At 35.5% G+C, this 15,317-nt stretch overlaps 1 protein-coding gene across 4 annotated transcripts in view; it reads right to left on the minus strand.

Moving 5' to 3' along the window:
• Positions 1 to 15,317, minus strand: part of DCAF6 (DDB1 and CUL4 associated factor 6) — a 73,344-nt gene that overhangs the window by 29,151 nt on the left and 28,876 nt on the right. For 2 of the 4 annotated variants that reach the window (XM_035895993.1, XM_035895992.1), the window contains one exon: positions 5,120 to 5,179. The exons of 1 other annotated variant lie outside the window; for it this stretch is intronic. In XM_035895993.1, the coding sequence (XP_035751886.1) occupies positions 5,120 to 5,179 (60 nt within the window). Of the gene's footprint in view, positions 1 to 5,119; positions 5,180 to 12,321; positions 12,490 to 15,317 lie in introns of all 4 variants that reach the window. One more of the 4 variants, XM_035895994.1, reaches the window with a different exon arrangement.

Below are 15,317 nucleotides of genomic sequence, written 5' to 3' on the forward strand. Positions count from 1 at the left end.
ATTAAAACAGTAATGGCTACAATACTGTCACAGGATACTTATTTTAAAAAAATACAATTAAGTTATAGGAACTATGAAATAGCATATAAGAATTTAACCTAACGATCAGTGCTCATATTTTTAAACTGCTGCCAGGCAGAAGCCCACTCACAGGATCAGAGCAGTGATCAGCGGCTCCAAATAACTTTAAATATGTACTTTACATATTCTGAAAAGAAATTAAAAACAGAAACCAAACCACAACAAACCAGTAAGAAAAATTAAAATATTTTTATGTGAAAGAGAATTAACGAATTACAACCATGATCCTAATCCTACATAAGGCATGGGCCTCATTCTATGCAAAGAAAAGCTCGTAGCCTCTCTAACAGAAAGGTTCCAGTTACACTCCTGCTAGAGTGGAGCAAGGGTAAAACTGACCAAAAGCAAGGTTTCCAGTTCCTGAAATAAAGTGAGTAAGAAAAGAAACAATTGTAAGAAAATATTTTGTAGTGACATACATAGATATTTTGAACAAAAATGACATCTTCTTTCTTAACTGAACAGGTGCTTTCTCTATTTTTGGGCAACCTATCAGAAAGCATCTCTTAGTATAAAAGTCTGTTCAAACCTTGAGCATCCCTTCCTAAGCAAGTACAAATACTGATCATTCCAACATATTGCATGAGTCATCAGGAGCTGGTCACTGAAAGAGTAAAAAAATGATATAGCTGGAAAATTCTTTACCTTCCTCGTAATAGGTACCGACAAGCCTTATCTTTGAATCAGGAACCCAGATAGGTAAAGACAGACAACTTACTGCCTTGAATAGCCCAAGACAGCCACCAAACCATGACGATACTGTAACTTGATACTGCTATGCAACATTTGTTTCAGCACAGAACTAGTTAATATTACTGACCAAAGTAACCAAACATGGCTGTCCTATAATGAACCTAACTGAATATTAGGCTTGTGTTATAAAGCTCCGATCATATTATCATAACAGTGCCTTCCTGTCTTAAAATCTCAACATCAAAAAATTTAACCAAGATGCACAGACTGCCCTCTGACTACGCTTACTGTGGAAGAAATACTCATATTTATTCACACTCCAAAAGTTGGAAGAATTGATGTAGACTTATCCAAAGAGAACACTGACTAACTGAGAAATTATTTTTACAAATTTCTGGAGACAGATAGCTGTTAAACCGTATTGTGCAATAGCTTTTTCTTAAATCTACAATAACATGAGCTACAATTTGGATTGGGTCAGTTTCTTCTTTAAACTAGCTTTTGGGCATGAAATCGACACTAAGAAAAAGAAACTTTTAAAAAGACAAATGAGACAAGAATTCACATCGATAAAAAAAAAAAAATGAAGGGAAGAGGAGGAAAAGTTGTACAGCTTCTGTGACTTAGGGGAGAGCTATTGCCAAAACTATTAATCTCTAGTAGGGTAATAATTGCTCCAGGAGAAAGCTGTAGCACTTTACTAAACTCTGTTCCAAAGTCCTCAAAAATACCTTGAAACTTTACTTAGATTTTACAGCCAAACACATTATACTTTAAAGTATCAACAACTTATAGTCTTATTTCATAAGCAATCCTGTCCTGGAACAGACACTCCCATGAAATGGTCCATTGTCCAGGTGCCTACAGGAGGAAGGTACTTTTGAACTACCACACTTAAAACTGAAGACAAAATTTCATTAATAACCTTATTTTAAAAAAAGAAGAACAAACCCCACAACTGAAAGCAATCCCCTCAGACACACTTTTTCCCTTAGAAAATGAACCTGTGCCAGTGTAACTTCACAAAGATTGGGGCTCAACTATGAAATGGTAAGCACGTAAAGACAGGTTTAGAGGCTGCATTACCTAGTTAAACTAACATCGTAAGGAACTTCGAGCTAGCTTCCCACATCTCAAATGCTGCCCTATTCACTAGTGTGTTGGCAACCCCACGAGAAGAGGACAGATGACTTTCCATGAAAAACTTCCAAAATAATTCCTATCCAGCATTAATCATGATCTCATAAGAAAATCAGCTTTGCACATTCTGAAGATAGAGTTATATTTGGACAAAACCCAAAAGAGTTATTTCTGAAGGGAGAAAAATTGATCCAAAGAGGAGAAAAGTGATGTATTTCAGAAAACAGGAATTCCATTGGAAGGCTTAACACATGAAAATTCATCAGACGCAGCTGAACTCAGAGGGAAGGGTGGAGATGCCTTTATCTAGTGAGGAATACTGACTGAGCAATGTTACACTGATACCGGTCAGTATAAGGCACAATGACATCTAAGGGAAGACCAAAAATCAAATAATTCTTCGGACCAGCCTAATCTATAGCCCAAGGCAAACAATTTATCTAATGATTCCTATACTAATTTGATGTAGTACTGCACTTTACCGAAGGCAGCAGTACAGACCGCACTGTGCCTTACAACAAAGCACTGGTCTGAAAAGCTTGAGCTTGTACCTGCAGAGCTCACTATAGAGCTGGAAAGCTCTATATGCATACCAACACTCAGCCAGTTTCTCTGACTGGGAGACAGAGCTAATTAGCTGGGACACAACACATGCCAATACAGTTTCAAGGGCTTCCAGTACTGTTTATTAGGAACTAAGCTCTGCCACAGCTGGCATACCAGCTTGTTCTGAGCTGGCTCAAGTATCTATACTGTGGCGCTGAACCATCTGGTATGGACATCGCCAATAAGGGATTACTAAACCCTAGCACTAAATTGCAAATATCTAGAAATACCAGTAATTAGTATGGCCTCTGTGTGTATCAGAAGCAGCATTAAGATGGTATGGGATGCATACACACATTTAAACTTCAAAGTTACTGAGCTAGTAGTTCTCTGGCTTCAGGTTCCCCTCTTTAATCATACCAATTCAGGCAGTACCTTACCTTACAGTCATAACATTGCCTTTACACAGCAAGAAATCTAACAGCCACCCTCCATTATTACAAGCCCAGTAAAAAAAAAAAACAAACAAAAAACAAACAAAAAACCAAACAAAAAACAACCAATCTAGTGTAGATCACTGTAATCCATTTGAAATAATTTTGTACAGACAGAAATGACTTACAGCTCCTGCTGGACTGTCAGAATAACAGCATTATAAATGTATATGTTTGCAGTAAGTATCAAAAGATCTTTAAACCCAGAAACAGTCTTAAAATACAAATGCCAACAAAAGAGAGTGGTCCAACAGAAGACAGCTGATTCAGTACCAAATTAAGAAAAGGTAGGAATAAGAAGAAAAAGCGTTTCTGTATAAAAAGAATTGATATTACTTCCTTCATTAGCTAGTTACACTTTTTTTGAGATTTCTGTTAAAATATGAAGTGAAACTAATACAGTTTAACTTCAAAAATTCAACTGGATCTCAGCAAATTATTCTTTCTGGTTATCATTTGGACAAGAGATTTCCTAATAAATTACCTCCTTTTCCAAACTCCTAATTTTCCAAATTAGAAGTAACATTCTGTGTCTCTTCAGGTGATCCTTACCATCACAGCAGAAAAACATTGCCTTAAACCAGAGACCTGGTCTACCAATAAAGTCTGTATAAACAGATTTATTTTGTGGGTTTTTGCATATTAAAAAACCTGAAGTGCTTTTATGAGAAGAAACATCTTCACGTTAGTTCAAGTAATTTCTTAACACAGGAAAAAATTATTTGAAAAAAACCCCAAGAGTCTATTACAAGTCTATTACAACTATGCATTTAACAACAGTAATACACAAACTAGTTTTTAAGGCAACTGATCCTGCTGGAAGAGGAATCTAATGCAGATTTGGGAATTGATTTCTGGGACCAAAACTTCTGGTTTTATCTTTGTTGTCAGATGGCCTTAATTCACAACTTCATGGAACAACTTATCAGTTTTCCAAAATTTTTGCAGTCATAAGAACTTCAGTAAATATATAGACTTCCTATGTTAATTCTAGTTTATTCCACTTTCATCAAATAATGCTTTATTCTGAGTTCATAACAGAGAGCATAACTTGGTCATAAATTATAACCAAGTTTTCCAACTAAACCTGACTATTGGAATGATGCAGACTACTGAACCATGAATAGTTAGCAAATTTACACATTGAAGTTTAGGGCTATTTCATCACAAAGTGTAATTCCACAAAATGAATTTATTTTGTCAATATAAAACACAGCTTGATTTTTTTTCCCAGTGCTCTGACATCCTAAAATAAACTGTAATCTCAACAGTTGCCAAACAGACTATTTTTCAGAAATGGGATTTCAAAACAGCATTCTAGTTTAGAATGTGAAACAAGATGAAACAGCCAGCTCTTTTGTGGGATTTGAGCTATTAGGTCTCTACAGAGGCTTTGATATGGAAGGAAGCATAATGCAGAGTGTATGGAGATCTATTTTCAAATTACCATCTATCACTCATTAATTATTCAGGCATAAATACTCACTACAGATGACATTGGTTCAGCTGGAATAGAGTCACCTATGGCCCACTTCACTGCTCACAATTTGAAGAATGATGAATAATGGGTATAGAGAAAACTCACAAGCGTTCTTTCTACCACCAGCCCATAGGGCATCTACAGAGAAACACTAGTACTTGTTTAGCAGAAGGGGTGTAGGACAAGGCGTTACAGAGGTAAGATGCACCTAAGTGCAAAAGGTGCTCCTGAGTTACTCAAACTGTGCTAGTATAACAAAGCTGCATATTTCTCTTGCGTAAGATAAATTTATTTGTCATTATATGATTAAAAGTTACTTCAATCTTGATATTTGCACTTTGATCCAAGAACAACCATTCAGAAAAAGACTGTTTAAAGAATTAATTTTACTTTGCATTTAAAATAAATATTCTAAATGTCTGTAGAGTACGTAAGACATTTACTGTACCTACATTGAATGCATTAAGAATTGCGCATAGGATGGCTTTTGAAAACAATTAACCTTACTTTGTTACTTGTATTGAGAATTAAATAATTAATGAGTTTCCAGCAGATCTGCTTAGAGAATTCTACTTTATATAGATGAACAGCATTTTTAGACTGTTTATCACCATGAAAGGCAATTTTAAAAGGAAGCATTGCAATCAGCTATGGCTGGGTATAGCGCACTTCCTGTCACACGCACCCTGTTGCTCATCAAGTGACATGGATCCAAGCTGTTTGTTAACCACAGAAGAAGGAGAATCTGAAACAAAAACGAGATTTCAACTTAAAACATAAGCAGCAGAGAACTGCACAGCAATGTCACGATCATATGTTAGTTTAAAATAAAAAATAAAAAGCAGCAACATAAGGAAGCTTTGGGTTTGTTTTATGAGCAGCCAGCCATAATTGCATTTCTAGGCATGACAGTAGCAAAGCCACTTGTTTCAAATCATTATGTATTTCTTTAGGTCATTGAACAGCCTGAAGCTTGCTGACATGTCAATATTAAAAATGCCTGTCCATTACCAAAGATTTTACTGTGTTCTTCAAATTTCTAACATGTCAGGAAAACACTGAAGAGTCATGACTCCTAAAGCCTTTGTTCCAACTACCAAATGACACTAATATTTCAAACCATGTGCTAAATGTAAATTTCAGAATATTTACTTCAACATAAAATACTCAATAGCATACCAGTATCTTCAATATTTATACCTATGAGCATAAAATATAAAAGATGAGACTGTTTACAGATATAACAGCATACAGACTGTTTGTAAAACATTAAAGCACCAAAACACATCCCAGTCATATGACAGTTCGATAGTTTTGCATTCCTAGATGCTATACCTCTGTGGCATCTGATGACTGAGAACATGTCTTCATGAGTTTATCACAGTACCACACCAGTCAGTCTTATAAAAATCCTCATCTAATCACAGGAAAAAAAAAAAAAAAAAGAAACCCCCCCAGCAGTTAAGTGCATTTTTTTTTCCACTGGACACCACCAGTTAATAACTATCATCAGCACTGTATTCACTGTGCAGACAAATGACAGATGCAACATTCGGTATCTTCTGTGAGTCTATTTTCCTTGTCACCTCTGAAGACCAGATCTGAATTCTGTATTACCCTAAGATGAGCTGATGTACATAAATTAGTGTAGTATTTCAAAGATATTGGCTAGGCTACCATGTCTTGGGTCCATTTGTTCACCTTCTGTTATAAACAAATTCATGCTAAACTAAAAGGATTTAATATCCTGTATTATAAACTGAGTCATAGTCTGCCAACATCACAGCATGCTAAAGGAATTTTAACATAAATTTAAATCCTATACAAGGAAAGCAATGAAATAATACACTCTCTCCTACAAGAAGCTCACTTCCAGGTTTGGGCCAGAATCACCAGTGTGACCTATTTGGTAGTACAGCCATAAAACCTGCTAAATTGACAAAGCTGATTTAAATATGTATCCTCAAACGACACTGCATTCCCAGCCGCTGGTGCAGGAATCACAGTCTGTTCCTTCGTTACACTGATACCTAGCATAGGGGAGGGGAGAAGGAGTGAAAAACAGAGACCACAAGAGTCTGAGGCAAGCTCAGTGTGTTTCGGAGGCTGGCTTGTTTTGGTAACTGGGCTTATACACTTTATTTCCCTAACTGGGGAACACAAAATTGGTCCTCTTTTGTTTTCACCTTTATTCAGCCATGCCCCTGCCTTGTACCAAACACATCTAAGCCAGACCACAGAATTTGTCATCTAGATTTAGATGGGACGTAGATCTTAAGTATGAGACTTGTAACATTAATATATTTCACTTTCCAAAACTGAAGTGTGCTTTACATATAATTTCTAATTTAGAAGTATTTACAGCAGTTTTTTTTTCAATGGAGTAGTAATCCACTTTTTAGAATGTAAATCAGAGCAAAAAGCTGGTGTAAAGATGCACGATGTCATAAGATGATCTACTTTTATTCCAGCTGACTCAGCAGAGGAATCAGTACACCTCTCTCAAGGGCAGGCTGGCTTTGATCACTGACTCACTGTTACGAAGCGCATGATTGGGATTAACTTGTATCAAAAGTGCTAAGGGAGGGGAGGTCTTGGACAGCAAGCTGAGAAGCCTAATGACAGAAGACAGTGATTCTCAGTCACGCCCTGTTCATGCACTCCAGTTCTTTCTGTAAGCTGATATGTCCTTTTTTAAAAGGCGTATCATGCTGCAAAACATTTTACTTGGCTGGAAAAGTTAATCTCATCAACTCTTTAATTCGGACCAAGATGAACAGAACATGACTGAACTAACATATCTTAATTATAAACATAAGGAATTACATTTACTACCCTTATCAGCACTTCCAAACTTTATTAAGACTTCACGTTATACAACAGTAAGTAAAGAATAGGTATGTTTTACCATGTGCATCGTTCAATCACAGTAAGCAAAAATGAAAAATTTTCTAGGTAGTAGTCCATGACAATGTAGGCTTAAACCTCCCACATTTCACTATTATTTTGATGTCTTCTTACAACTTTGTGAATGCCTTTCACTTGTAATATGAGAATTTTTAAACAACTTATACGAAGCATCCTAAATATTCCAATTAGTATGGTTAAAAAAAGCGATGTTTGTAGCAATTTTAAGCTCACTTTTTTTCCTTTTTTCAAGTCCCCTGAAGCCACAGATCACCAGCACCCCTTGAAGTGGCACTGCAGTCAAGAACCCTACACCTCAGGTAGGGAAATAAACAACCATGAAACCAGCCTAGAGAAGTTCAGGTAAATGCCTCTTTTTTTAATATATGGCTTTGTTTTGTAAAAATTCAGAAAAAGTACTTTAATCATTTCTGATAAAGCTTTTGAAAAAAGTATTACCAAAACTGTGCCATATAGTTAAAAAAACAAACAAAAATCCAAACTCTTACCTGAGCCTTCACAGGCTGGGTCTACATCCCAATGCAGTTCACCACTGGTTGTAATGTCACCAGTACATTCTAAACTGGAACACCACTTAAAGAGGGAACTGGAGTTTCATAAATTTGGGGAACCTCAAACAGAAAATAGAAGATAATTTTAAAGTCAGTTATATGCTGAAGGATCTTCCTACAGTTTGGGCAATCATCACCTGTCTTCATCAAAATATTAGCATGCCACTTTATTGTTTTGGTTAAAAAAAAAAAAGTCCTCCTTAATATTACTATAACACCAGCTCCAGTGTGAAAGTCAGGCCTGAAGCAGTGAGACCTGTTTTTAAAGTCCTGAACATGGTACATATAGTGGACCTTAATCTAAGAAATTAAATACTTGTTTCAATAACTAGTAATAATTGGTTTGCACAGAGAATTAGCTCTCAGTTACGTATTTTGGACTTCAAATGGTCACATTTCTACACCTGGGTGTTTACAAAGAAGGTAAAGAATCTAGTAATAAAAACTGCAGTCATCCCCTTGCTCTTTGCAGAAAGCTTTAACACAGAAATGAAGGTCCAATATGTTCCTCTTTAAAGACACTGACCATATAGACTTTTGAAACAATTAAAGTTTAAAAAAAAAAAGTCAACGTACATCACAGGTTCTGCAATATGTCAGCATGTATGCGTGTACATCTTTATTCCACAATAAATGCAGTCTAAATCAAATTAATTTTTCCTCAAAAAAGAAAGGTTTAGATCACTTTGTATTTTTATGGGTAAGATTATGCACAGATGGCTACAGGAACCCCTGATGCACACTCATCTATACTACTGATTTATTTTTATTTTATCACTTCAAGATCAGCTGGTTCATGTTTCTGTAACTTCTCAAATTGCATTTGATTCACTTCAAGTTCTCAAAAAGAGGAGTGACGTAGGTAATGGCGATGCATATGCAGCATATCAGCACTGGGCAGAGCAGCAATAACAACAGGTTAAAAAGGTTTACTTTCTTAGTACTTTGCATATAGCACATATATGCTATTGTTTAAATACTGTACAGGAGCTAAATATTATAAAATGCCACAAAAATGTAAGTCAAAACTAGGCTTTGTTGGAGAAAGTATATAAAAAAAACCCCAAACCATCAACCAGTTGCCTAATTAAAGGAAGTGGCTATCAAAAAAATCTGAATCTGTTCAATACCTAAGCAAAGGCTTAAAGACAAACCAGACCTGATACACATGGTACATACCGCTTCTAAAACTCTGCCAAATTTACCCAACACTTACAATACTTTATCCACTAAACCAAAGTCTCTTTGCCGTCTTTTTCCTCAATGTCAAATCAGCCCACTGTGAATCATTACTCAGTTAATTCACTTTCCCATTCAACAACAATATAAACTTTTGACCACATTTTTCTAAATATTGGAAGTTAACTATTACAGATACAGCTTACAAATCCTCATGTAACTATTACAAGTCCTTACATACAGTCTAATTTTCTATTAAACCCATAAAAGCTTTAATCTCTTGACATTTTCTACTGGTAATTTCTTACATGGCTGGAGTACTTTTTCTCCAGCCTATGTCTACAGCTATAAATGAGCTTCTGTGATTGCAAAGATAAGGATTAAGAATGAAATACAGGTCAGAAGAAATGGCCTTAGTCTCACACTGAATCCCCCCAAAAATTGCAAGTGTAAATTATACAAGTTTTGCCAGAGTAGGGATTGAGAACTTGCAGCCCTGGGCCAGAGGTTATGATGTCATTTCACATAGTGGCAGACACATTCTGGAGTTTAATTTTTTGTTTGAAAATTTACAAATAGTATGTGCCTGAAAACTGAACATCTGCCTCAAGACAGAGCATCAAATATAACCTTGCAGAAAAAAAAAAAAAAGATGAGATTGTCTCTGTATGTGAATTTATTATTTAAAAAATCTTCCAGAACTAAGAACTACTTTTTCTCCTACCACATTTCTGAAATGTCAACTTACCACGGGGTTGGATAACAATTGTGTTTATAGAGAAGCAAGAGAACAAAAATCTGCAGCTCTGGTTTTCCAAAGGAATAGATTGTGGATACACATCTTCCAAAAATAAGTCTTGGGAGGTCAGAAAAAGTGAACAAAGTAAAGTAACTTGCATAAAAAGAAATGAGCAAATGCAGAGAACATTTCAATGTCCAGAGTGCAGAAATCTAAAAAGTAAATAGACAATGCAAAGGCGATCTGGATTCTCCAATCAAAAAAAATTAGTTTCATTTGTTCCCTCCCATAATAGGAGAGGAAGGAATACAACAAAAGAATCTGACGAAGCACAATAGGAATTTCTTGTATTTACATATACAAGTAGAAAGGAAAAGGTAATGTAATATTTTATCAAATTTCTTGAGGAATAATTGACCGAACATAATAAATATTTACATTTGAATTCCTAATTTTAAATCTTCCATTGTCTATAATGCTGAAGGTAACAAATTCCACCAATCAGACCAAACAGCAAAAAGATACACATCCTAGTAAGTTGGAGGTCAGGTAGCAAAACTGGTCCCCCTTCCTCTACCTGGAAATAAATGTTTCCATAGTGTGAAATTACTCTATCTTTCAAAGCAATTAGCATGTAAAATGGTTAAATTTGCAAATTCACTGTCATCACACAAAGAATGAGGTAAATATTTGAATACTAGTTTCCTCCAAGGCTAGGTATGTGTTCTGTGGTTCCCTGGTGATCCCAAACAAAATGATCGGATCTTCCCATTAGTTCCCTTAAAATTCAAAGCATGTGGGAACTCAAAAGTCCAAGAGGCAGCGATGTGGGATCCAAACTAACTACAATACATCTCCAGCTCCCAGTCAAAGCAATTACTCAGCTTAAAGCTTCACATTTGTGTCATTATGGATCCTACAGTATGTTGAACCACAACCAACTGGGAGGAAAGAATTACACTGCAATCCTTGAAGGAGCACTAATAAAGAGATGGTTGAGACAGTATCAAGTGAAACCCAGACCAACACATACTTCAGAGGTAGTAAAACATCCATAGATATACCTCCAGGTGAAAATTCTACAAATATGGTTGTAACCAAACTTTTTTTCTGACTTCAATTAAATGGGAAACAATTTAGTAAAAAAAAAGTAAAATTTTTAAGTCATTCCAGAAAGAAAATGGAAGATCAAGTTCTATTGACTGTGAGTGTTAGCTATGGTTTTGCCTCTATCAATACATATCTTTGAATTAATAAATTCTGATGTTCAGTTTCCTGGAAAAAAAAAAAAAAAAAAAAAAAAAAAAAAAAAAAAAAAGTAGCTTTTTGGTATTTTTTTTTTCCTGGCAGGAAACTGCAGCCACCTACAAGAACACCACTACCATTGATTTTCTTGTTCTCCTCCTACGGGTAACAGGCACCTATGGCCGCCATCCCTAGGATAAGCACACAGCTCTCCAGGATTTACTGGTTTCCAAACATTCTGAAAAATCACTGTAGAATTTTCTAGTGTAGGAAGTTACTCAAAATTCAGCAACTACATTATTTTAACTAGAGCACTTAGCCACTTTTATATCAAATTGTTCTGTAAGGCTCCAGATAAATGAATAGGTTGAACCATAGCAAGTCAAGCTGTGAATGTATGACACAATCCTTGTAAGTCATTTAGCCACACCTCAACTGTCACAGAATTTATCCATAGAAGAAACATTGCTAGACATTACTTCTCAATACAAAATATGCTCATTTTTCACACAGCATGCAGCTCACTCATTTTTACATGGTGCCATGACAAAGTTTGCTTCAAGTTTATGCTTTAGGGTTTACCTCTATTCATATGCATGCTTCTACCCTAACTTTCTCAAATATGTCTCTCTTTATAATAAACGTCTCCAAGGATTTCTTGTAATAATTCTTAATCTCAAAAAAACATGAGAAAGAGGATGGTAAAATGAAAAGTCAGTCTGTTCAAAAAAGGAGAGAGCATGTCTGGGGAGTTTGGCTTGTTACAACTATTTTCACTATACTTACTGTAAAACCATAGCATTTAAGAGTGCCAAAATTCTGTTTTACTGAATTGCTACACTGATTTAGAACATATGCTAAATCAAAGCCAAGTCTTAAATGTTACTATTGGATACAATTAATACATTTAAATTGCATTTTGGTTTAAGTACCTTACTCTAGTCAGGACTCAATAATTTCTTGCTCAGCTGCTCTAACAAACATTGCACATACATGATACCATGCACCTGGGAACCTTTCTCCATATAGTATCCTTTAGCTCTATAATCCAGACATGTTAGATAAATGAAAACTGCCAATATTACTCTGTCCCTAACCATGTGATGATTAACACCACCACATGCAAGGTAAGACAAGCAGCAAATGCATCAACTGTCTTGTTCTGGAACAGAAGCATCTCAGCAAACAACAGCAGCACAAACTATAACTACGTCAGCTGCTTAAGAAACCTTGATAAATGACAACCTGATGTCTGAGGGTCCTGTGAGGAGCCCTTAGAGGAGGACTGATCAGAGGAGGATGACTGTGGCGCTGAACCCTCAGCTAGCTCTCGCTGTCTCTGTTGTTCTGCCTTCTTAAGCCTCAGTCGCTGTAGACCCCTACGGATTATAGCTAACTCAGGTCCCATTAACTCTGACAAACAGGGAGAGGGGGAAAAAAAAAGTATGTAAAAGAAAGAAGTGTTGAACATACAATATGCAGAATAGGGAGGAGGGGTGGGGGGACTGACCAAAGAGAGAAGCAACAGATACTAAGTGTAATTGCAGTGAAAAAAAAAGTAAATTGTTTACTAACATCCAGAAATTATAAAATAAAATGCTGAAATTGTTTTTCTCCTAAATCCATGAATCACAGGACTTAAAAGTTCAGGATTCATGTCATACAATACACCCTCCTCCCCATCTCCAACATTTAAACCATTTAACAAAGAATTATTTAATGAAAATAGATCCTGACTCATTCAAAACAAATCAAAACAACTTAAGTCTTCATTTTCATGTTCCTAAAACACATAACAAATGAAAATATTCATGGTGTAAAATTATGCAACTGTGGTCTACAGGTAAGTTTTCAAAATGAATCTGATAGCTTCCTGATGTGAAAAAAAATTTGTACAATTTTGATGAAAACAAACCTGTGAAAAAAGTAAACTGGGACTATGGAAATAGGTGGCAGAATAGCATCTAATCAAAAAATACACTTTATTATGAACTCGGTTTTTTAATCTCAGACATTCCCAATGGGTAAGGATTCAAAGTCTGAAAACACTGTTAAGTGGTGCTACAGAGAAAGTAATTTACTGGATCATAAACAATTCTTAGTAACATTCTCTTAACAGACTATTCTTTCAGTTCCATCTTTAGAGACTTCACCATTTTTGTCATTTTGTCTTTATTCATTTGTGAGTTATACTGTTTTAGCATGCACCAGTCTGCTGTCTGATTAACAGTATTTCTTGTGAACTTCTACAAAACTAGGTGTCTGAGTAATTTTTTATTCTTTCCATGCTCTTTGCAGATTTCCTCCACTTACACAAGTGCTGTATAGCAATTGCTTCTCTTTATACAACACAGATTGTGTCTTTATTAGCACTACCTGAAGTACAACATTGGCCTGAACCACTGCAGGACTACTCTCATCTGTAATATACTAGGGTAGACAAGCTAATTCAGACTCAGACATTCACATCAAATGCTCTAGCTAGTTCTGCTATACACTGCTAGCCTAGACCTATCCTGAAAGCACTTCTATCAAGAGCACTCTGGAGTATCTTGTAGATATGAGGAAATCTGCAAAGAAAAAAATAAATCAGTACTATGAAATGTTAAAATACTAGAGAGCATTACATTGGCATATAAACTTTCATCCAAACAAAAGCTTTACTAATATTCTGTAACCTTTATTCACTCAGTGAAGCAAGCAAATTTTAAATTTCATTTCATAAAAAGAACCAAACCCAAAGACAGAGTTCAAAAATTAGTGGCAGACACCAGTTAATATCGAATAGTCATGAGCTCTAATGTCCTCAGTCTAATACTACCTCTGGGAAATGCATCCTGCTAGTTTATGGTTGATGAAGTATAACAAGAAGGAAAAAAATATATTCCTAAAAGGAATATGGCATCAAAGAGATTTGCGATGAATAACTTTCATGTGCCATGGAAATTAAAACTCCAAACAGCCTAAAAAATGCTTTTAAGGAAGTTTCAATGATGTCTAAAATTGCAGTTTTCAGTACTTGCTGCTGATTCAGTTCCACTCAGTCCAGAGACTTAAGTTACAACTTAAGATGTAACAAGACCTACAATTCAAAATGTAAAGAGATAACTACTATCCTAAATATGTTCAATGACAACACCTTTTAACACATTTCAGAATCTCTAAGCAAATGTTTATTTTGCCAGCAAATGGAGTGAGGAAACAGAAATGGAAAGAAAAAAAAACAGCTATTGCCACTTTCCCATTCAAAATCTAAAAGCAAAGGTACCTTATATCAGAACACATATTAAGATTAAGGTTTGGCCTGATTAGTCAATTGCCCCCCTACTCCCCCTCCCAATGGTACCAATGTGTGTCTGAAATATTATTTATGGGGAAAAAAGCATTACTATATTTTACAGCTTATTGTATCTGATGTTTATTCATGGTTTAAAACTACAGCATCTTAAAACTAATGTAAAAAATGAATTAATGGTTTCCACTGAATGGGCTAAGCAGGGCAAGAAAAGAAATTTGTTGTTTCCTTAGTGACAAGCAGGAAAATCTCCAGCAATTGTGTTTCTCTCATTTTTTTAAAAAAAAAAATTGTTCCAACGTACTGACAAGAACAGGCTACTGAGATTTTGCACTGATCTTGTTAATTATTTGCAACTTACTCAAATGTTCCAACTGTATTCTTCTAGAATATACATTCCGATAAAGACACTTATCCCAACAAGCTCCAGCACAAAAATGAACCCTTTTTGTACTGACTCTATTTTGTACATGTACTTTTTTAAAACATCAAGAGGTGAAGGAAGTAATTCAGATGTAGAAGCTCAAATGCTCACCACATGGCCTATTTTCTGGAACACCATACCAACAATATATTTGATTTATAATACATATGCAAAGGTTTTGCTATTTCAAAGACAGGGTTACCACCAAGCACCTGTGTTCAGTACAGAAATACATAGAAATGATTTATGGAAATCTGTTTATAAGCCTGTTCCATTCTGTAGTATGAATTCATTCTCCAATTCTAAATAACTAATTACTCAAAAACATATTCTTCATTTGCTAACTGTTTGCTACAATATTCAAACTTGTATCTACCACCCCGTTATGCAAAATGATGGCTGAAAGCCTCTCGCTTTCCTTCTTCCGTTTTCCAAAAATGCTTCCCCGGTCATCCATCTTTCACAACACACATCTATCTGGTCTTCCTACTCAACCCCACTGTATTTAAACTACTATTCCTA

This window comes from Egretta garzetta, unplaced genomic scaffold, assembly GCF_000687185.1.
Source record: "Egretta garzetta isolate BGI_Z169 unplaced genomic scaffold, ASM68718v1 scaffold516, whole genome shotgun sequence".
In the NCBI taxonomy this organism is placed as follows: Eukaryota; Metazoa; Chordata; class Aves; order Pelecaniformes; family Ardeidae; genus Egretta; species Egretta garzetta.